This window comes from Geotrypetes seraphini, chromosome 4 (genome assembly GCF_902459505.1).
Source record: "Geotrypetes seraphini chromosome 4, aGeoSer1.1, whole genome shotgun sequence".
In the NCBI taxonomy this organism is placed as follows: Eukaryota; Metazoa; Chordata; class Amphibia; order Gymnophiona; family Dermophiidae; genus Geotrypetes; species Geotrypetes seraphini.
The window spans coordinates 260631823-260654853 of NC_047087.1; the positions used below are offsets into that span (position 1 = coordinate 260631823).

The 23031-nt window shown below is 43.8% G+C and overlaps 1 protein-coding gene and 1 long non-coding RNA gene across 2 annotated transcripts in view; one reads left to right on the forward strand and one right to left on the reverse strand.

The window, feature by feature from the left end:
* LOC117360029 overlaps positions 1 to 19340 on the forward strand; it is a 43510-nt gene extending 24170 nt beyond the window's left edge. The window contains exons 2-3 of the long non-coding RNA XR_004539346.1: positions 14659 to 14982; positions 19255 to 19340. This is a non-coding gene — a long non-coding RNA (uncharacterized LOC117360029). The remainder of the gene's footprint in view (positions 1 to 14658; positions 14983 to 19254) is intronic.
* The window catches only part of LOC117360027 (cytochrome P450 26C1), a 30828-nt gene extending 9754 nt beyond the window's left edge, over positions 1 to 21074 (reverse strand). The window contains exons 1-5 of the mRNA XM_033943585.1: positions 20839 to 21074; positions 20112 to 20336; positions 19153 to 19428; positions 11556 to 11711; positions 2056 to 2694 (exon numbers count right to left, since the gene is read on the reverse strand). Of these exons, the coding sequence (XP_033799476.1) occupies positions 2056 to 2694; positions 11556 to 11711; positions 19153 to 19428; positions 20112 to 20336; positions 20839 to 21042 (1500 nt within the window). The 5' untranslated portion in view covers positions 21043 to 21074. The remainder of the gene's footprint in view (positions 1 to 2055; positions 2695 to 11555; positions 11712 to 19152; positions 19429 to 20111; positions 20337 to 20838) is intronic.
* Between the last annotated feature and the right edge of the window lie 1957 nt (positions 21075 to 23031).

The window sequence follows — 23031 nt, forward strand, 5'->3', positions numbered from 1 at the left end:
GAGTCGGGCCACCTCTGATGATGCAACTTCCACTTTCCTCAGAGGCGGTGCGACCCAACAAAGGACCCGAGGCTGCCTTAGTGAATCGCAGCGCTGGCAAGTAAGGAGAGTTGCTGGGAGGGGAGAAAGCTGCTAAGCATGGTGAAAAAAAAAGAGACAGCTGTTACTGGACCTGGAGAGGGAGGAGAGATGCTGCTGGGAGGGGAGGAGGGATAGAAGTCTGGGAAGCTGCTGGGTAAGTGGAAAAAGGGACAGCTGCTACTGGACCTGGAGAGGGAGAAGGAGAGATGCTGCTGGGAGGGGAGGAGGGAAAGGAGTCTGGGAAGCTGCTGGGCATGGTGAAAAAAAAGGGATAGCTGCTACTGGACCTGGAGAGGGAGAAGGAGAAATGCTGCTGAGAGGGGAGGAGGAAAAGGAAAGGGAAGAGAGTTACTGCTGGACAGGGGGAGGAGGGAAGGGAGAAGAAAAAAGGAAGGAAACAGCTTGCAGGGAGATTAGAGGAGGGGAAGGGGAGAGACAGGAATGAGATAGGAAGGGGGGTCAGCAGAGAAATTGAGAGGGACAAAGATGCTAGATCTGGTGTAGGAGAGAGCAGTGAAGCTGGAATGAATCGTATAAAAAGGAGAGAGGGGCATAGGCTGGATGGAAAGGGGAGGGGGGCATAGAAAGAAGACAAATACCAAATGGAAGGGGGAGAGGTCAGACAGTAGATGGAAGGGGCAGATGCTGGATTGAAGAGACAGAGAGGGCAGACGCTGGAAGGAAGAGAGTGAAAAGAAGATGAAAGCAGAAACCAGAGACAACAAAAGGTAGAAACAAATAATTTTCTTTCTATTTTGTGATTAGAATATATCAGATTTGAAATATATATCCTGCTAGAGCTGGTGTTAAACATAACTGGGGACTGCAAAGTCCAGGCAGTGGCTTAGGGCTCTCTCTGACCAGGGGGGCAGTTGCCCTAGTTGCACTCCCCTAACCCTATTCCTGCTATGTGTGACTGCGGTATTCTATTAGCATGATATTTCTGTGTAGCATTCTGTAATAATTTGGCTTATTCAGTTTTCTTGATAGTAGAGGGAATATATGTGAAGAGGAGGGGAGACAGGGGTTTTGTTGATCCTTGCTCTGTATTATTTGTATTTATAAAATGACAATTGTACAGAATATTGTTTCTTTTTATACTTTAATAAAATAAAATACATTCAGTATACAATCTGCTTGTGCGGATGGGATCAGATGATTTGCGAGGACCGAGCTCGCGGAGATGGGGCGGAAACGGGGTTTTTTAATTTCAGTCCTAGTAGTTTGCCGGTCCACAAAATCATTTTTGTTTCCCGCCGGTCCATAGGTGTAAAAAGGTTGAAGAACACTGATCTAGACATCTAACTTAAGTTTTTATAAACATTACTCAGCACCAATAACAAGCCTAATTGGCTTGGCACCTATAGCTATCAGGTAGGCGCCTAGTCCAAGGCGCTTACCAGAAAGTGGGCATGGTTATGGATGGATTATGGGTGTATCTTGAGTGTATTTTGCGTGTAGGCACCTAAATTGAACCAGTGTTTAGGCCAAGAAAACCCTGGCCTAAATAGGGGGTGCCTAAGGTTTTGACACCTATCAGTGCCCAAGTCCAATTTAGGCACCACTAAGTGCAATTCTAACTTATGATTGGCATACGCTATGTGCCATGTTCCTCAGTGCCTATATTTTAAGCACTGTTTATAGAATTGGGGCCTCTATGCATATACCCATGTATTGTATAAAATCAGCACCTATGACACAATTATACTCTAGCTCTGCCCATTCCACTTACCCAGGAATGCCTACATATGGTCTATGTAAAAGTACACATGATCTTTCAGCAAGCACATGCAGTTGTACAATTTGATAAATCATTCGTACAAGTAAAACAGATTTTACGCAAGGAAAAAGCTTTATAAAATTAACACCTAAAAAATGATGTTTTCTGCTCTTGTATTGTTGCAATTGAACAAATCATGTTTTGAAAGCCTTGGGGATTTGGAAAACACGAGCGACAAAGTTAACCCTACTTACATCTAATTCAAAGGTTTGCAGTGCGGTCCTGTAGCCTCCGGAGACTGGTGGCAGTAGGCGCAATACTTCCTTCACCACACAGTCCAAGTAGCGCAGACAGCTCAGCTTCTCCAAGCTCAGCTCAGCTCTGCACTCACATGCTGATCCCTGTTTCACCTCATCTCCAGCCAGTTCTTGACTTCTGAAAACCTGTCTTGCCCAATCTAGTCTTTGGCTTCCATAATTGTGATTTTCATAGCTCAAATCCTCTTGAGTCCTTTTGGCCAACATGTGGTCCCTCTGAAGAGGAGACTGCTGTAGAGAGTCACCCTTAATAGTTTCTCCTGAAATTATATCAAGTTGCTCCCACTGGGTTTTTTGAGTCACATCTAGTCTAGCACAATGCAACTGATGGCCATTGTTCAGACTCTTCTCCTCTGGGGTGCTTATAGCTTGCTGGAAGGATTTCAAGTGGTTATGCTGGTTTGCAATGAAATAGGAAACAATACGACAATGGCACTGCTTGTTTATTCCAAGAGATTCCAGTTCCTGTCTAATTTTCTGCAGTGCTATGGGGTGTTTTAGGAGAAGCAGGATCAAAGAAGTGCTAGCACTAGCAGTGGTGAAAAAGGCAGCAAATATTAGCTCAATTGCCGATTCCTGTAAAATAAGACATGAGCATATTTAAATACTTAGCTTTGTATGTGGGGCTTCATGAAATAACTGTGAAAATGTTTGCAAGCTAGTAGCCATCTTCATGAAAACTTTAGCTACAGGAAGCAAATGAGTTTCTGGCTCATCTACATGCTAAAGGTAGATTTTGCAAAATATTTTTCACTCATTGCTATGACTGGAAATTTCATGCATTCCTAGAAGTGGCAATGTGCAAAATTAGACACCCCCCCCAAAAAAAAAAAAACACCTCACTTTGTATGGTCCAATTTAAAGAACCCTCATGGCTTGTTTTGAAAGCCCCTGGCCATCCCAAGGGATGTCCATAGGCCCCCATAACCTCCCTTTCAAAGCCCTGATTTGGGATATATAATGAATTGGCAGTGTCTTCCTAAGCCCCAAGTAGGACATCAAATCTCTGGTGGTCTAGTGTCATCCCAACCCTGAAACAGAGCTTCCATAAAAACCATCCCCAGAAACCATTTCATCCAGGGCCAACTTCTTCAAAACAAAAATGGAGGGTCTACTCTGTCCCAACCCCAAGTTACCTAAGAAGTCTATGGTATGTGGGAGATGGGAATGAATCTCATTTGCTTTTGCTCTGGTGGTTCCCTCTGTTGAAAAGAATTGGTAGTCTCCTTATAATACCACTAGAGGTCGTTAGGCTGCCTCTTATGTTGCAGCCTGATCCCTAGCACTAATACTCTGAGACTATCACTAGGAGACGGTAACAGTCATTTTCACACATGACCATCAGGGGCTTGAGTTCCTCCTGATATCACAGGGTGACCTTTTTATCCCTAAATTCTGTATACTTTGTGCTTGCCAATTTGCACACACAAGTTGTTTAACAAGAACAATTGACACCAATAATTGGCAATTAACACCTCATAATTGACACTAATTAAAGTTAGTGCACAACTTGGTAGGTGCATTCTATAAAGTAGTGCACATTAGTTCTAGTGTGTGAATCTGAAAAGGGAGCATGGCCAAGGGAGGAGCATGGACAGAAAACAACAAAATACTAACCATAACCAACATTGAAATCAACGCAATCAACTACCCCATACAAACCACCCTAAAACTGCTAGGAATAACTATCGACAGATGCTGCATCATGCAACCGCAAATCAATAAAACAATACAAAAGTCATTCTTAGTCATGAGAAACTTAAGACAAGTTCGGAAATTCTTCGAGAAAACTCAATTCCAGCTCATAGTTCAGTCCTTAATACTAGGCCTACTTGACTACTGTAATATCCTCTACCTCCCATGCCCTACAACCATAACAAAACAACTACAAACTATCCAAAACACAGCACTAAGACTCATCTACTCATTAAAGAAACATGATCACATTACAGAAGCATATCTCCAATCGCACTGGCTTCAGATCCCAGCAAGAATACAATTTAAATTCTATTGCCTACTATTTAAGACTTTATACGGAGACAGTCCAAACTACCTGAATAACCGCCTCATCCACAACGCCGCAACCAGACATAGGAAAACTCACACCCCATTCTCATACCCCCTCAATTAAGGAGGTCAAACGAAAAAAACTATATGATGGCCTCCTGGCCACTCAAGCAGCCAAACTAGACAACCAAATCGCCAATCTACTGATGGCATCCCTCGACTACAAGACTTTTAGAAAAGAAATAAAGACCATACTCTTCAAGAAAACTCTGAAAAAAGAAATACCGCAAGTCTCAAACTCCACCTCTCACTAAAGCCAACTACCCCAAACAAATAACCTTACCCATTTCTTACTCTTTTTGAAAATGACCAATTTTTTCTTTTTTTTGTAAGTTCTTGTTGTAATACATCTTGGATAATTCTTTTGTAATCCGCCTTGAACTGCAAGGTAATGGCGGAATAGAAATCCCTAATATAATGTACTTCCACTGTTATAGAATATGCCCAATTCATGCACAACTTAGACTAAGCTCTCCTTGGCCTAAATGTACCATATATGGCTGCTAAGCATAATTCTGTATATGGTGCGTGCCATTTATAGAACTGCAGTAATGATTAGCACTGATTTTTTTAGTCAATATATTTAGAATCAGGCCCCTTAATATACATTATATGCCCTTTATCAGGTCTGAAGAGGGGGAATGAAATTGCAGGTGTCATTGGCGCATCAAGGCATGGAATCCCCTGTTGGGAGATTCAGGGGGTACGCTGATTCAGGCCATGAAGGCCTTTTTAGATTGCAGCTGGTCACTTTGTGCAATTTTTCATGTGCAGTTTTGCAATGTCATTTTGCATGTTAACCAATGTAAACATATATCAACCCCAACAAAATTGGAGAGACTGGAGTCAATAATACTAAACCACAAAAAATATCAACTAACTCCAGTATTATACTTGCTGGGTATAGTGCCACTTGTGACCCAACCACTATTGCCAGAAACTTCAAAACATTGTTCACTGGCAATAGTGGTTGGGTCACAAGTGGCACTATACCCAGCAAGTATAATACTGGAGTTAGTTGATATTTTTGTGGTTTAACATATATCAACCTACACTCCACTAAGAAAAACCATGTAATTTATTAGCAAAGGAAAGGTAGGGGTGGGTCATTAGTGTGAGCAGACTGGATGGGCCGTGGCCCTTTTCTGCCGTCAGTTTCTATGTTTCTATGATCTTTTGAGAGGTACTACTTTGAAGTAGTATCAAGAGATTAGAATGCCTAATGACCAATGGGGTCAGTAAATGGTTAACTGTAAATGACATATCAGAGCAGAATTACATGGTGCTACTTTACACGAGTTTATCCCTAGAGATTTGAAAGTTAATTTGGAGCCGCATCTGTTTAGTGATGACTAAGATTTCATTAATAAGTGGCACTTATATGGCAGGATTTTGGTGGACGCACACCCCTTAAAACTCTGAATGAAAAAGTACATACCTGTCTGAAGAACAGCAGAATCTGGTATGGGAAAGGTTAGTACAGCACCACACAGGTGTCTTTAAGTAGCCTAGTGAGTGGGCTAGTAAACCATAGAGAGGAGGACCCAGGCCTATAAGACACTCTAACCACTACATTTATTGTGGAACGCCTGAGTCCACCAAAATCTACCTTATTTCCATATAAGTGCCACCTGTAGCTATAAGAGCTATTGGGGTGGTAGACAGGTGGGTACAGTAGGTTTTGGGGAGGTTTTGGAGGGGATCACCATAAATTATAAGGGGGTTATGGTGAGATGTATATCTGGCACCCTTTATGTGAAGTTCACAGCAGTGCCTTCTAAGGTGCTCTACTGGGGTGTCTATGTGGCCAGTGCATTACAATGCTGGCCACTCCTACATCCAAATGGTCTAGATATGGACGTTTACAGCTTGGTTGTTTCTGTGGCCTCACAGTTTCCACCATAAATACAGTGGTTAGTGTCATATGGGCCTGGGTCCTCTTCTCTATGGCTCATTAGCCCACCCAACAGGCTACTTAAGACACCTGTGTGATGCTCCACTAACCTTTCCCATAGCAGATGCTGCTGTTCTAGAGACAGGTATGTACTGTTTTATTCATATTTTTGGGGGTAGGAGGGGGGTTAGTGATTACTGAGAGAGTGTGGCGGTCATTACTTAATTCCTCAAGTGATCATCTGGTCAATTTGAGTATCTTTTTGTCATTTACCGGTAGATGATTCTAAAACAGGTCTAGCTTGGAATGTCTAAGTTTCATCTAGGACATCCTGCTAAAGGTTGAATTATCACCGCAAAACGTCCACAGCCTTCCCAATCTCACCCAAAATACACTTCTAACACGCCTCTTTATGAGTTTGACATTTTGAAGGGTGAATGTCCCATAAAACGTCTTAAGTTCTTTGTTTTGATTATTGGTGCTTGGACGTTTTGCAGAGAAAAATGTCCAACTGCCGATTTTTGAACATTTTTGTGTTTTGAAAATGCCCCTAAATGTTTGTTTTCTGCCTGAGAATGTATGTTGAACTGAACTTAAAGTTTTTTGGAATCTGTTTATTTTGTCTAAGGTCCTCGCAGCCCTGACAAAAGTGGTGTTTTCACGAAACGCTGGCCAATGTGGGGGGAACTGAGCTAAGTTGGGGTTTTTTTTGACAGTGCTGCAGTCTAGTTTAACACTGCAAACATTTCTTTATGTCGATAATGCTTTTTTGGTAGAGCATTTTTTAGTAAGCTTACCATAGGGGAGTAGCAGCAGGGCCAGTCCAGATCCAGCTGCTATTTTCTGGCATACAATGAAAAAACCGTGATTAACAGATCTCTAGATCCCGAAAAGCTTTCCATCTAAGCAGACTCTTTCATTCTTTGCCTATAAAACATGTGTGTATGGGGAGGGGGGGGGGGGAGATAGCAGGACTCAAATTCCCCTAAACTTGTTTGTTTTCTGATCAGTGTGAAATTTTAGCATGCAAGTAATAGAACAAGGTCAGCTACATGTATAACAATTCAATAATTGGCTGTTAGTGTTAACAGCCAATTAGCCTTAATTGGTACTAATTGGCACCAATTAGTCATTACACCCATAACTGCCCTTAGGGCTAGATTCACTAAGATCACAGATCGGATCCGATCCGTGTCTGGGAGGCTGATTCATGAATTGCCCTCATGCAAATGAGGGTGATTGGAATCATGCCCCCAACTGAGCGTCCGGATCGCTCTTTAGCAATCCCAGCGCATTCGCTGGCCCTCCGTGCCCAGCAGAACAGGAAACTTCTTTAAAAAATTTTTTTTTTCCTTTGCAAGCCTGTGGTTTTAACCCGCAGGTTAAAACCACAGGCTTGCACTGTGGGGAAGGGCAGGGAGTCAGGGCAGCAGGAGAGATTCGGGGCTAGAGCAGGAGATAAGACAAAGAGCATATTGTGGCAGACAGGAAATCGGGGCTGAGAGCAGGAGATTGGGGCAGGCAGGAGATCGGGGCAGAGAGCAGAGAAGCATGGCAGAGAGCAGGGTGGCAGAAGGCAGGGCAGTTGGAAAGGTCCTGAGCGACTGGCCCTCAGTAGTCGCTTATTTTTGGATTGGTCAGCCCAGTCGGTGTCCCTCTTTTTTTTTTTTTTTGTGAATCACTGCCTGCCTACATTTGAATGCCGTTCCCCCTCATTTGCATGCACGGATTAGAGGATGATCTGGATATAAATTAGTGAATTGGGTCAGAGGGAAATCAGGTCACAAAGGGGTTGCTAAGTGGTCAGAAGCTGATCGGTGGGCTTAGTGAATCTAGCCCTTAGTCACTATTCTATAAGTTGTACACTTAAATTCCAGTATGTACTACTTCAAGGGGTTATGGACCTGGGAGGGGCATGGGTAGTTCAGGCAGTTACCCATGAGAGTTATAGAATTCTAGCATTTATGCACCTAACTGCCTTCAATTAAGCATGAGCATTTATACCAACCATTGAGTGGCGTAAGTGCTCATGCCTGAAGTTAGGTGTGTAAATGCAGACTTATGCTAATATTTTATAACTGCTGCACTTAAGGCCATATTCTATACTGTATATGTCACCTAAAGTGCGATTCTATAAAAGTTATGCGCACCTTATAGAATCATGCTTAGCACCAGTAGGTATCATAATTTTTAGGTACACCCATTTTAAGCCAAGGAAACTTGGCCTAATTGCCTGCACCTAAGTTCTGCTTACATCAACATATAGGTGAAAAACTTGTGCATAACTCCAGGTATGACCTCACCTGGAGTACTGCATTCAATTCTGGTCTCCTTATCTCAAGAAAGATATAGCGGCACTAGAAAAGGTTCAACATACAGCAACCAAGATGATAAAGGGGATGGAACTCCTCTCGTATGAGGAAAGACTAAAAAGGTTAGGGTTCTTCAGCACGGAAAAGAGAATACTGAGGGGAGATATGATTGAAGCCTACAAAATCCTGAGTGGAGTAAAACGGGTACAAGTGGATCAATTTTTCACTCCGTCAAAAATTACAAAGACTAGGGGACACTCAAAGTTACAGGGAAATACTTTTAAAACAAATTAGGAGGAAATATTTTTTTTCACTCAGAGAATAGTTAAGCTCTGGAACGCATTGCCTGAGGTTGTGGTAAGAGCAGATAGCGTAGTTGGTTTGAAGAAAGGTTTGGAAAATTTCCTGGAGGAAAAGTCCATAGTCTGTTACTGAGAAAGACATGGGGGAAGCTACTGCTTGCCCTGGATCGATAGCATGGAATGTTGCTACTCTTTGGGTTTTGGCCAGATACTAATGACCTGGATTGGCCACCATGAAAACAGGCTACTAGGTTTGATGGACCATTGGTCTGACCCAGTAAGGTTAATCTTATGTTCTTATAACTCAAAACCACAACCATGATCTACCCCTAACCACACCCCCTTTTAGATATGCGCATTGGACATAATGCATAACACCTTGTGCTATATGTTTACCAAGTTGTGCACATAACTTTCAATGATCTCCAATTAGCATCAATTAGGCCTATTAATCAATTAAGTTGTGTGCGTACTTCAGCTCTGTGCACTAATGTACACTTATAACTTTAGGTGCCATATACAGAATTTGATAGAAGATCCTCTGTATGTGTCGAGTTAGGATAAAAACTTGTACAAAAAAAAAGAACTTGCACTATAACAAAGGCAAATTGTAACCTGTTAATTATATATTAAGTATGTTAACCTGTAACCCGTTCTGAGCTCTTTGAGGAGGATGGGATAGAAAATGAAATAAATAAATAAATAGTGTGCATTATCCTGGTGCCTAAATTTTCAAGACCTTTTCAGAATTTACCCCCAAATGATTCCTCAAACTGAATACTGCATAATAGTTATTCTGTCTATCTCTTGGAACCTTACACTATTCTTGTTTTTGAAAGGGCAGTTTAATGAGCAGTTAGACTGCAGATTCAGTCAAGCAAATTCTACATAGGAAAGTTTACATTAATCTACAGGCAGCAGAATAGATTAGGTTCCAACACCATCCTTGATCCCTGCCCATCCAGCCTCCTGCTGTCCACAGAAGACGCCATGGCAGAATCCATCCTCCCCATCATTAACACCTCCCTCTCCACAGGGACAGTTCCCCTCAGCTGGAAATCAGCTATTATCAAACCCACTCTCAAAAAACCCACCCTTGATCCTAATGAACCCGGCAACTATCGCCCGGTCTCCAACCTCCCATTTGTCTCCAAACTCCTAGAACGAATTGTGCTCCGCCGACTACACCCTTTCATAGAAGAACAAGCAGCCCTGTCCCCTGCTCAATCCGGCTTCCGAACAGGCCACAGCACAGAGTCAGTACTCCTAGATATCATCAATGACAGCTGGTCAATACTTGACAAAGGCAGTGATGCCCTCAGTGCTGCCTTTGACACGGTCGATCACCACCTCCTCATATCCAGACTCTATGACCTTGGAATCAAGGACTCTGCCCTCCAATGGTTCACCTCCTTCCTCCACCAAAGGACCCAAACTGTCCTCTAGGGACGCACAAATCTAACCCCAAGCCTATCAAATATGGCGTTCCCCAAGGCGCCCTTCTATCCCCCCTCCTATTCAACCTCTACATCAGACCTGTCATTGATATAACGCAGAAGTACAACATTAAAATCCACTCCAATGCCGATGACATCCAGCTGCTCCTCCCTCTAGGCGAAAATCGATCGTCCCAAATTGCTAACCTCCAACACTGCCTCTCTGACATGAAAACCTGGATGACAAACAACAAACTACAACTGAACGCCTCTAAGACCGAACTCTTATGGATCAGGAAAAAAAACACCAAATACACTATCATGGGACTCCACTCTACTAACGGCAAGTACGCAGCCTAGGAGTAACCTTAGACAGACACCTATCCCTATCCATCCACATATCCCAAGTAGTCTCTTCCTCCTTCTACTACCTCCGCCAACTGAGAAGGATCAAACCCTACATCTCCACACCTGACCTAGCCCAACTCCTCTACGCATATGTCCTCTCCAGAATGGATTACTGGAACTCCCTATTTAATGGAATAACCAAAAAAGATCTCAAGCGCCTCCAACGGGTCCAAAATGCAGCTATCCGCCTCCTACACAGCCTCAACTACCAAGATCCCATCTCCCCAGCACTCCGAGCTGCACACTGGCTCCCAATTAACCAACGCTGTGCATTCAAGGCCCTGGCAATAGCACACAAAAGAATTTATGCTACCACCCCCTCCTACATAAAATCCAAGCTACCCATCTACATCTCCACCCGCACCCTCCGCTCAGAAACGGAGATACGCCTATGCATTTCCCCTGGAAGGTCCCTCCTCTCAGAAACCACCCGCAAACGCTCCTACAGCCACTTCATTCCCTAACTCTGGAACCAACTCCCCCCTCAACTCAGACTACAGAACTCACTAATGACATTCCGGAAAATGGTAAAGACCCTCCTCTTCAACCAAAGGTCACCCTCATTCTACACCCAACCCCCTTAAACCCCACCTCTACCCTTCTTTCTCCATTCTAATCTTCTACCTAAATTTCTGTATAGTCCACTCTCAGCCTATACTCAAATAACTTGTATCTAAACTAAACTACTTATATTTAAACTACTGTTCTTAATTTGCTGTATAGTCCCTATATTTAAACTGCTGCACAGTCTTGTATGTCCAAGTATTTAAATCTACTGTATAATCTTGTATGTCCAATTCACTCCATTGTGAATGTTTACTTGTAAACATTTTATCCCGTCCTACTGGGAGGACGGGATAAAAATCTAAATAAATAAATAAAAATAAAATAAATAAATATTTTGTTCAACAGAGCACCAGCAGCAAGAGCCCTTCCAATCAAAAAGGTGTTTCACTGCCCCAGCATTAATCCACATAACAGTTGGCTAACTTTATAAGGAGACAAAATACTTCTATACCTTTAGTGCTTGAATGCTGAATTCTTTGCCTTGCTCTGTAGCGCTGTTTATTATGAAATCCAGAGCATCTTCAGAACCTTCTGACTTCCGTTTCTGCAGTTTTTCTGCTATAACTTTCTCCATATGCTCATGCAATGTATCACGGGCTTTGATTCCCTTGGGGGCGGGAGGGAGGGGGGGGGAAAAGCAGATATGATTTATCAGTTTATCTTTCAGTTAAATATTGACTTCGTGAAATGCTGGCAAATATACTCATACATAGGAGTGGGTATTATTATTCATTAACATTCATTGTTTAGCCAGGAAAGGCTACAGAAGTTTAATATGCATTGGTCTCCATACCTAAAGAAGGATATAAAACTGCTAGAGAGGGTGCAGAGACGAGCAACGAAGCTAGTGAACGGTATGGAGAACCTGGACTATGAGGAACAACTTAGGAGACTGGGGTTGTTCTCCCTTGAAGAGGAGACTGTGAGGGGATCTGATCGAGACTTTCAAAATACTGAAAGGATTCGACAAAATGGAGCAGGGAAAGCAGTTATTTACAATGTCCAATGTGACATGGACAAGAGGACATAGACTGAAGCTGAGGGGGGACAGGTCCAGGACGAATATCAGAAAGTTCTGTTTCACGCAGCGAGTGGTGGAAGTAATTGCAGAATCCACCGTTCTAGGATTTAAGGGTAAACTAGATGCACATCTCCTTAAGAGTGGCATAGAGTGATATGGGTAAGGGTAAATTAGATGCACATCTCCCTTGAGAAGCATACAGTGATATGGGGACTAAAACTATGCCAGGGTACACCTGATGGGGCCTCCGCATGTGCGGATCACCAGACTTGATGGACCAGGGTCTGAGCCGGAGATGGCAATTCTTATGTTCTTATGAATTTGTTGGAGGGAGAAAGAAAAAAAAAATCTGTGTTCTAGAGTGAAAAAATCCTTCTGTTTCTCAAAAGAAGAAATTCTAAAAAATGAAGTATTTACCTGTAGCAGGTGTTATCCGAGGACAGCAGGTAGATATTCTCACATGTGGGTGACGTCATCCATGGAGCTCCAGCACGGACAGTTAATAAGTGCCCTGACATTTTAAAAGCTTGAAACCCACCTACACTGCGCATATGCGAGTGCCTTCCCATCTGACAGCTGACAGGACCACCACCAGTTCAGTAAAAAAAGCTAAGAAGTCAACCAGAGGTGGGAAGGTTGTGAGAATATCTGCCTGCTGTCCTCAGATGACACCTGCTACAGGTAAGTAACTTTGCTTTATTCAAGGACAAGCAAGTAGAATATTCTCACATGTGGGACATGGCCTTGAAAAGAGGGTTAATGAGAAAACCATGAGCCTGGTAAAAAACCAATAGGGTTGGAGGGAAGTTGATGTCTAAATGGAGAATAAACTTTGGAGAACTGTTTGGCTGAACCAACTAGCCAAACAGTAATGAGATGCGAAGGTTTGGACAGAGGACTAGGTGGCTGCTTTACAAATGTTTTCAATGGGAGTGCAATGCAGATGAGCTACTGAAGTGGCCATTGGTCAAACATTATTAGCAGTGACATGTCCTGGAAGCATCAGTCCAGCCCAAACATAGCAAAAGGAAATACAGTGTGTAAGCCATGTTGAGAACCCCCAAAATCAAAGTTCAGCTGTCCCCTCCTTGGACTTGGAACAACTATTGTATTACGCCTTCGGTTGCTTTAGGAAGTTTTCCCCACCTGACCACCTGAGTTCTAAATACCCTCACCACCCGCTTTATTTCAGGGCAGGGGCAGGGGCTGGGAACCATCCACCCTTTGTTTTAATGGTCTAAGATTCCCCTTCCAAAGTTCCCACTATCAGGGCTGTGCAATGTCAGGTCACTGAATCCACTCCGGGCTTTACTTCTCCCTTCAAGGTTAGTTAGCAGTATCCCTTCCCCACTCACTATGCTTAGCTTGCATACAGGGATTCTGGTTTAATTTCTGCTACTAACCAAATCTCACATTCACCCCTCCAATACTCATTCATTATACAGTCTTTCCTAAGGACAGAACTGTTACTCTTAAGTACACTAGACCATTGTTTCAGAACAAACTTTCATTCCCTTCCCCCACACAGTACCTTACTGACCCATGCTGCAATCAGACACATACTTCAAGACTTCAGGGCTGCAGTCCACATCATTTCTCTCAGAGAGGTCTCCCTCTACCTCCATGAGAGACTCCTCACTTTCTGAATCTGGATACAGGCTGTCCTCTGAAGCAGCCTTTGGCAAGCCCTGCTCCTGGAGCTTTTCTCTTCCCCTTAGCCTCTGCTTGGGAAGCAAAGTTTTGCTAGTGTGCCAGTGCTATGGGTTAGGGAGTTTTCTAGCAGAGTGCTGTAAGACTGAGCTGCTAGCTTTTCGTTCCCTGCTCTGTAAGGCAGGCCCTTCCCTCCAAGTTCCTGATTGCCTCCTGCTGTGCTCAGCTGGCTGTGCTTTATTCTCTGGAGTAACCTTTATTCCTGCTCTAGCCACTTCTGCCTGTCAGCTCCACCCCTTTCCTTAACCCTTATTGGGTCAGATTTCCTGACCAGAGGTTTAGTTAGAGAATTAACAAAGGATTTATAAAAGGGATTATAGTGACTTGGAACAGGTATTCTGTTCTCCTCTGCTATTCCTTCTCTGTTCTGCCCTGCCTGTCTGCTCTTAGTACTGGGAATAGAGTTAATGGGCAGCTTCCTGGGTTTAGGAATAGGCACATTTGTTTGAGAGGCAGGGTTAAAAGCAGGTTTTAAACCAGTGACAGGAACTTCCCTGTCACAATGCATCCATGAGCTCTGCCTGAGATTGAAATTCTGATTCCATTTTAATTGGTAGAGCTTGCCCCATTTGTCTGATAAACCTAGTGAAAGACAGACTCTCTCCAGGGTGATTCCTTGTGAAAAGCAGGAGATGGGTCTGAAGACCTCCTTTTACGAAACTGTGATAGCAGAGCCATTCAGCGTGGCTCCCTGCGCTAGAAACTGCTGTCGCAGTTTCATAAAAGAGGGGTAAGTCTCCTCTGTTGATAATTCTGTATAGTCACTAGAAGTGTGCAGTCAGGTCAGAGTCATAGTCCTTGACGTTGTGCTCTCTCTCCTCAGTTGGATGCCAAGGAGGTGGATGCTGATGTCTAGAGGAGCATCAAGGATATCGATGTCCAGGAGAGCATCAAGGAGATCAACATCTAGAGGAGCTTTGAGGAGATCAACATGGAGAACATCGATGTGTCTCGAACATCAAGAATTAGATGAACTTCATTCTCTCGATGTGGACCTATGTGCTGATGCTGATGTCTTAAGCTTGATATCCTGATTAAGATGAAGGCTAATGCTCAGGCTGAATTGAAGCTGGCAATATGTAATCAGGAAATGGTATCAAGTACTCCTGTAGTAGCCCAGCTATGAGTCACCTTCTGCAACAGTATGGTAAGCTGTTCTTTCAGAAATACCTGTACTTGAATGAATATCATAGGTGCATTACCGTATTTTCACGCATATAACGTGCGCGTTATACGTGTTTTTACAAACCGTGCATACCCTTGCGCGGTATACGCGTGAGCGTGTTGTACAAAATTTTTTTTACATAGTTCTCCCCCCCCCCCCGACGTCCGATTCACCCCCCGCAGGACCGCTCGCACGCACCCGCACCCCCATCCCGAAGGACCGCCGACTCCCCGACACGATCGGGGCAAAAAGGAGCCCAAGCCTTCTTGCCCCGCCGATTCCCCAACTCCCCGACAATATCGGGCCAGGAGGGAGCCCAAGTCCTCCTGGCCCTGGCGACCCCCCCCCCCCGGCTAGTTTTTTGGGCCAGGAGGGAGCCCAAACCCTCCTGGCCATGGCGACCCCATAACCCCACCCCGCACTACATTACGGGCAGGAGGGATCCCAGGCCCTCCTGCCCTCGACGCAAACCCCCCTCCCCCCAACGACCGCCCCCCCCAGCCGACCCGTGACCCCCCTGGCCGACCCCCACGACACCCCCACCCCCCTTCCCCGTACCTTTCTGTAGTTGGCCGGACAGACGGGAGCCAAACCCGCCTGTCCGGCAGGCAGCCAACGACGGAATGAGGCCGGATTGGCCCATCCGTCCCAAAGCTCCGCCTACTGGTGGGGCCTAAGGTGCCTGGGCCAATCAGAATAGGCCCGGGAGCCTTAGGTCCCACCTGGGGGCGGGGCCTGAGGCACATGGGCCCAACCCGACCATGTGCCCAAGGCCCCGCCCCCAGGAGGGACCTAAGGCTCCCGGGCCTATTCTGATTGGCCCAGGCGCCTTAGGCCCCACCAGTAGGCGGAGCTTTGGGACAGATGGGCCAATCCGGCCTCATTCCGTCGTTGGCTGCCTGCTGGACAGGCGGGTTTGGCTCCCGTCTGTCCGGCCAACTACAGAAAGGTACGGGGAAGGGGGGTGGGGGTTTCGTGGGGGTCGGCCAGGGGGGTCGCGGGTCGGCTGGGGGGGCGGTCGGAGGTTCTTGGGGGGGCGGTCGTTGGGGGGAGGGGGGTTTGCGTCGAGGGCAGGAGGGCCTGGGATCCCTCCTGCCCGTAATGTAGTGCAGGGTGGGGGTAGGGGGTCACCGTGGCCAGGAGGATTTGGGCTCCCTCCTGGCCCGAACAACTAGGGGGGGGTCGCCAGGGCCAGGAGGACTTGGGCTCCCTCCTGGCCCGATATTGTCGGGGAGTCGGCGGGGCAAGAGGGCTTGAGCTCCCTCTTGCCCCGATCATGTCGGGGGTGCCGCGGTTGGCTGGGGCAAGAGGGCTTGAGCTCTCTCTTGCCCCGATCATGTCGGGGAGTCGGCGGGGCAAGAGGGGAAGCAGCAGGACACCGGTAGGAGCTTCTACATGATGGGGGGGTCGGGAGGCTGTGGGGGTGCGAGCGGTCCTTCAGGGTGGGGGTGCGTGCGAGCGGTCCTTCGGGGTGGGGGTGCGAGCGGTCCTGCGGGGGGGGATGAATCGGACGTCGGGGGGGGGCATCAGGCTTTCAGGGTGGGGACAGGACTTCAAGGGGTAGAGGAGAGTCGGGGCGGGCGAAAGAAGAGTCGGGGTGGCCAGAGGAGAGTCGGAGCGGGCGACTGGAGAGTCGGGCAGCATGCGTGGTATACGGGTGTGCGCGGTATACAAAAATTTCTGTACATAAATTTGTGTTTTCCTCGCGCTATACCCGTGTGCGCGTTTTACACGGGTGCGCGTTATCTACGTGAAAATACGGTAGTTGTGTGTTGAAGCATTGGTGACCCTGGTATTGAGGCATGTTTCAGAGGTGACACCAACTGTAAGGACAGTGATCTGTCATCAGTGCATTGACTAAAACTTTCGTTGAAAAAAAAATTGGGAAGGCCACAAGAGAGATGTCTAAAATGAATGAACAAACTATAAGCACAAAATAAATGTCTAAAAAAGAGATTTTAAAGAAAAAACTTACACTGATGCACTGAAAGAGAAAGATGTCTTCTGCAGAGACATAAGAAAACAAAGAACTGGTGGTCCCGTGAGATATCGTTGGATGGGAAGGCACTTGCGCATGCAGTGTGGACGGTCTTCAAGCTTTTAAAGTGACAGTGCACTTGTTTACTATCTGTACCAGGGCTCTGCGGATGATGTCACCCACATGTGAGAATATACTGTCTACTTGTCCTCAGATAACAGAAGATACTCACTTGCAGACAAGACTTGCTGAACTTTAAAAGGCCCTATCCTTAGAAAGTCTGCACTAGAAAGCTTTTATGAACTGTCATATCTCCTCACTCCTTGCCACAGTTCCTATCCTTCCTTTAGGACTTGTTAAAAGTTCAGATTAAGATTCAGTTGTTCTCACACATTCTTTCCGCTTTTGGAGAGACAATCAATCAAAAAAGGTGCTGATAGAGGTGGGCATTGCTCTATAGCTGAGAATCACCCTTACACTCTCATTAAGCAAAAACAAAAAACAGAGGCTGGAGAGAGAGAGGAAGGAAGAACAAAAGAGATTCCCCAAGTTTAAAGTGCCAGCTTTCCAAAACGCTTGTCCTATAATCAGATCCACAAAGAAACAGGAGACACAGCTTTTGCCTTCTGTACCCGAACTAGCTTGATGTTAAAGGTTGTGTTGCTATTGAGTCCTGTCTTTTGTACTCATTGCCAGAAAAGTAACTTGAAACTCTCCTCAGTAATCACAAACCCTGACCAACAAATGCTAGTGTTCTTGGAAGCCTCTAGCTGAACATCCCTGAGAACTGGTCCCAGTGCTTTATGTGGTAAAATGGTTCTTTGTTTTTAAATGCAGGTCTAGTATATTCCACTATTTATTGTAACTTTGAGTTCATGTGATCCTTTTCTACTGTTTACCTCAACTTAAAACAATAAAATTCAATATATTTCTTTTGTTGATAATAATTATTGATTTTTCAAAGTTCTAAAGTTCTACATTTAAAATGTGGTTTGATACTATTTTATTATTTTTTTAAAAAAATCTACAAGGTATTTATAATAAAACATTTATACAGCTTTACTAATTTTTTCTTAAACATTGAGCAGAGGGAAAGTGTCCCATCACAGGAGCACTTATAAAATGTATTTCTTCTACATACATGTTTGATATTTATCTCTCAGCAAAACCCCAGTGTAGCTTGTCAAACGTGGTTTATTTCAATTTTCAGTCTTGGTGAAATGTCTCAATTTTATATGCATTTATATGATCAATTATTAATTTCATGTACTATACCGTCATTTGCAACCAAATTATCAAAAAGGAAAGAAAACGGAACTCCATTAATCAAATTGTATAACTACAATCGAGTCATCATTTTGGATTTCACAGAAAAGATTTTCGTTCACTTTGTAGTCAATAAGTTAAAAAACAGTGCTTTTGGAACAAGTGACTAATGTTCCTTGGAATATTATCACTGCCAGTTAATATTTGCCAGATTTTTTACATCGTTCCCACTGGAGCTAAAACAAAATCGGACAACAATTGGTACAATGATGGGGCTCGCAGTTCTCTTATTCACGTTGTGTAAAATTGTACGAGGCCCCTCCTAACAGATAAGAAACCAATACATGAATATTTAGGCTAGACTAAAAGGACTCGTGCTTCTACATTACTGCGAATCGAACTAACAAAGCCAAATGTGTTTTAGAAAATGTGATGAATAGGTAAAAAGTATTTCTGCGACACTAGATTATTCCTGAAAGTCTGAAAGTGTTTATTTTCTGTAGTTATTAATGAAATTCAGTAATGGGTCAGAAGCTCTGTGCAGCCTTCTCTAGTATATCAGGGATTTTAAGTAGAAGGAAAATAAATATTCCATAAGGCTTAAAGGCAACATTTAGGGCTCCTTTTACAAAGGTGCGCTAGTGTTTTTAGTGCACACACCGGATTAGCGCGCGCTAGCTGAAAAACTATTGCCTGCTCAAGAGGAGGCAGTAGCGACTAGCGCGCGCTTTGGCCCTAACGCATCTTTGTAAAAGCAGCCCTTAATGCAGTGGCAGTAATGATAAGGCTTGTATTGATGGAAATATAAGCATGCTATTCTGCTAAAGACATTAGGCAGTGCTTTGCTTTATCACACATATTTTGTAACTAACGGAAAGTCAAGAAGAGACAAGTTTAGCTTCCTGTACCTTACGTAGTCCACTGAAGGGAATATCAAGAGGTAAAGAAAAGAGGTTTTCCGCCAGCTGTTCAAAAGTTTTCACCAGGTCTTTGAACTGTTTCTCCTCCAGGCTGAGTCCCAGCAGGATGCGAACTGCAATGCGAAAAGTCAGGACTTTGGCTGCCGAATAGACGGCCACAGGCCCGGCCTCCCTGCACCAGCTCTGCAGCTCCCCGTTCACTGTCTCTTGGATGCGAGGGATGTAGCTTTGGAGCGCGGAGCGACTGAACACTCTGGCCATAATCTGAAGGGGAGCAGAACAGAAAGTTAAGACCACCTTTGACCGATGAAAACAACTTTGCCAAATATGTGTCGGGAAAGAGACTGTTTTCGGCCACTGATCACAGAACTGGAGAGTTCCTTGCCCCTAAAGTTTCATCAAATCATTAGCAGCACTTCTGAGCTATGATAACAGACTGGGCAGGATTGCAGTGGCACGACGTATACGGTGGAAGGGTCCCAATTTCCCTACTTCTGCTTTCTATAGGAATGAAATGAGAAAGCTGTTCACATACAGCCATTGCATTTCCAGAGAAGTTCGTAGTCGCAGGTCCTTGTATTTCTCTTGTATGACTTTGCCATTGGGTTATCAGCTACCAAGAACATACTTGAGTTAGTTACGCTGGCTTTTACATAGCTGCGGTAGAGGCTCCTACAGCGAACGCGCTAAAAAAAAAAAAAACTTCTAGTGCAGCTTTGTAAAAGGAACCCGAATTAGTTAATAAAAAGACACCATTTACTAAAAAAAAAATATATAATTTTTTTCTATATTGAGTCACATAAAGCAAACACTATTCTCAAGTATATTTATGAGCTAAACCACCACCACCACCACCCCTTTTTTTATAGCTCTGTGATTCACACCACACTCCTCAGTAAGCCCTGCAGGAAGTTCTTTGGAATAGTCTCCTCTCTACCCCAGCTTACCTTTCTCCGCTGTCGGTGAAGGTCTCCGATAGAATTCACAAGGGTGTTCGAGCCCAGGATAATCTGAGTGCTTTGGGGCCATTGAGTCCTGACAAGGCTGTGCTCTCCTAGTAAGATTTTACGAATGTTTTCTGCTCCCGTTACTCGAATGACAGGTTTCCCCAGAAGGTGAGTTTTGAACACATTGCCATACTTCTCTCTTCTGGAACTGTGGAAATCCGAGCCCTGCAATAAAACAAAAAGGGAATCTACATTACCGAATCAGCAAACCCTAGTGTTGCCTTATCCCTAACTTCAATGATAGATAAACACATCTTTGAAAATGTATGTTAGAGGTGGTGTTACATGAGTGTGGAAAAGCACATGTACTTTTACTTGTGTTCTTTATAGCATTATGTTTAAAATGACTTCTCCAGGAGTCTTCAAGAAAAACTTTAAAGCTAAAATAAGGATACAGTATATATATGTAGGTTTACCAATTCCCCCCCGACCCATCCACCCCCAAAAAAGTAGATACATGAACAAACGTGTTCACGAAGGGTCAAATAATGTAAGTGCTCTATAGCTTTATTTGAGGGGAATTAAGTAATAACCATTTATGAAAACTGATTAATGATTACAATTTAGGGATTATTATATACGGTGACAACATTGGAACTCTCTTATTTGTATGTTTTTTGGGACTGAAGTCTTTGTGTAAATACGAACGGATTTTTAAAAGGTTTACCTGAACAAGCCAGTGTAGAGTTTCCCCAAAGAAAGGCCAGCCCATAGACCCTTTGGGAAGAGGCAAATTCTTCTTCCTGTCCCTGCTTCTTTTCCATCTGAGAGTCCATAAGTAACGAGAGAGAGCCAAGAGCAGCACCACAGATAGAATGGATGTTGCAGCAGTTTCAAGGACGGATAAGTAATTGATCTCCACGAGAAACATCTTCCAGTCTTTACTAATCCACTTTTGCAGGTGACTTGCTTTTTGTTATTGGTTCAACAGCGGATGTGGAAAAAAAATCACCTCTCTTTTCTGTGCATTTTGTGCCAGCTGAAGTAAGATCTCCCTAATTCTGAGCAGCTTGGCTGTCCATAAAAGTGGAAGAAAAATTAAACTCCTCTTTTTAAAATATCATTTTTCTGATCTATATGCTGTTTTAAAGATTCTGTTTATGAATATTTTCAGAAACCAAGACATCTGTCGCTGTTCAGAAAAAAGAAACATCAGTCCCCACTTTCTAAGCCATTAAAAAAAAATATATATATATAATTTGTTTTAAAGACTGCTTGTGAACATTTTCAAAAACCAAGACATCCAAGAAAGGCAAAGTAGTCTTATACAATTAGCACAATTTCATTTTCAAATTTGGCACATTCTGGATACAACTGGTATGGTGGTAATTAGGTCATTTATTTAGATTTGACATACTTTAGCCTAACAAACGGAAAATCGCATTAAAGACAGCTGGAAGTGTTTCATTTTCTAGTAATCAGATCTGCTAACAGAAACAAAATATGATTTTTCCAGTTCCATTCCTAGAAAGGCTTTTTAACATGCATCAGCCAGTTCATTTTACCATCAGAAATGGGAGGTGGTTTTTTGCTTAAGAGAGAAAAGGCCCATAAGTACAAGGGGGTGCTGAAAAGTTCTCAGCCCAACCAAGAAGAGAATGACTTGGATATGGTTAATAATCTGAAACAAGGTAAAAAACAAAACAAAACCCCCCAAAACCCATAGAATTTAGTTTCTGCAAAATGGCACTTCACAAATAAGATAATGCTGTTTTCAGTTACGGTGGCAAAATAATGCTCAGAATTTAGGAAGTTGGTTAGTTGGGCTGAGAACTTTTCAGCACCCCCTCCTATAACATGCAGCTGAACTGGCTGCTAAAAGTGATAAAGGTGGGGAAGGGGTAAAACGTGGACCTCACGGACCCGACAGATCTAAAACCGCACGTCCTTAAAAATCTGAGGTCTGCGTCCGTGCCACATGTAGTTTCTGTCTCTTACAGACCTCTATGACATTTTAGCTCTGACGGATCCGTCTCAGCATAGGGAGGGAAAAGTATTAGGATCCGTCAGCACTACAATGTCATAGAGGTCTGTCAGAGGCAGAGACTACCGTTGTGGGGATGGGAGAGCTTAGCCGTCCAGGAGCGACGTCTCCGGGCTTTGGTGCAGGTTGGAATTGGGGTTTGACACGTTGCAGCGGTCAGAGCTGACGCGTAGTGTGTAAGCGGATCCTGTAAAAACAGTGCACTTAGTGAAAAGGGAAGGGCGCAAATATAGCCAGTTTCTGTAAGTCTGTTATTAATTCGATCACATACAGATGGATTTTGTTCTCTTGTGCATTGTTAATGTTTTTGAAATAAAGGCTTTCGTTCTTAAGGAAACATCTCATTCATTAATTTTTTTTAAGAAATCCTTGTTGGATTTTGCATGGAAAAAACATCACTTTCTGAACTATAAATATTTGAATCACAATGTTTCCCAGTCCTGTAGTTGAATATACCACTTGTATGTATTTTTATTGAATATCTTCAGACATTGTAGCAGGCACACCAATTTCTGGCGATCTGTCTTCCTATCCCTGAATAACTTACACTGACTGATTACTTATTCTTTCAGGAATAATCTGGTTCCTCGGGCGCAGGAAAAACATTTTAGCGCTGACGGATCCTAATACTTTTCCCTCCCTATGCTGAGACGGATCCGTCAGAGCTAAATTATCATAGAGGTCTGTCAGAGCCAGAGACTAAAAGTGACACGGACCTCAGATTTTTAAGGACGTGCGGTTTTAGATCCGCGAGGTCCGTCAGGTCCGCGTTTTACCCCTTTCCGTAAAGGTGTCTTAAGTGAAACGAAAGTCATACTGGCAACAGCATATAAAAGTAAACAAAAGATAATGCTGTTTTTTTAACAGGTGTTCTTT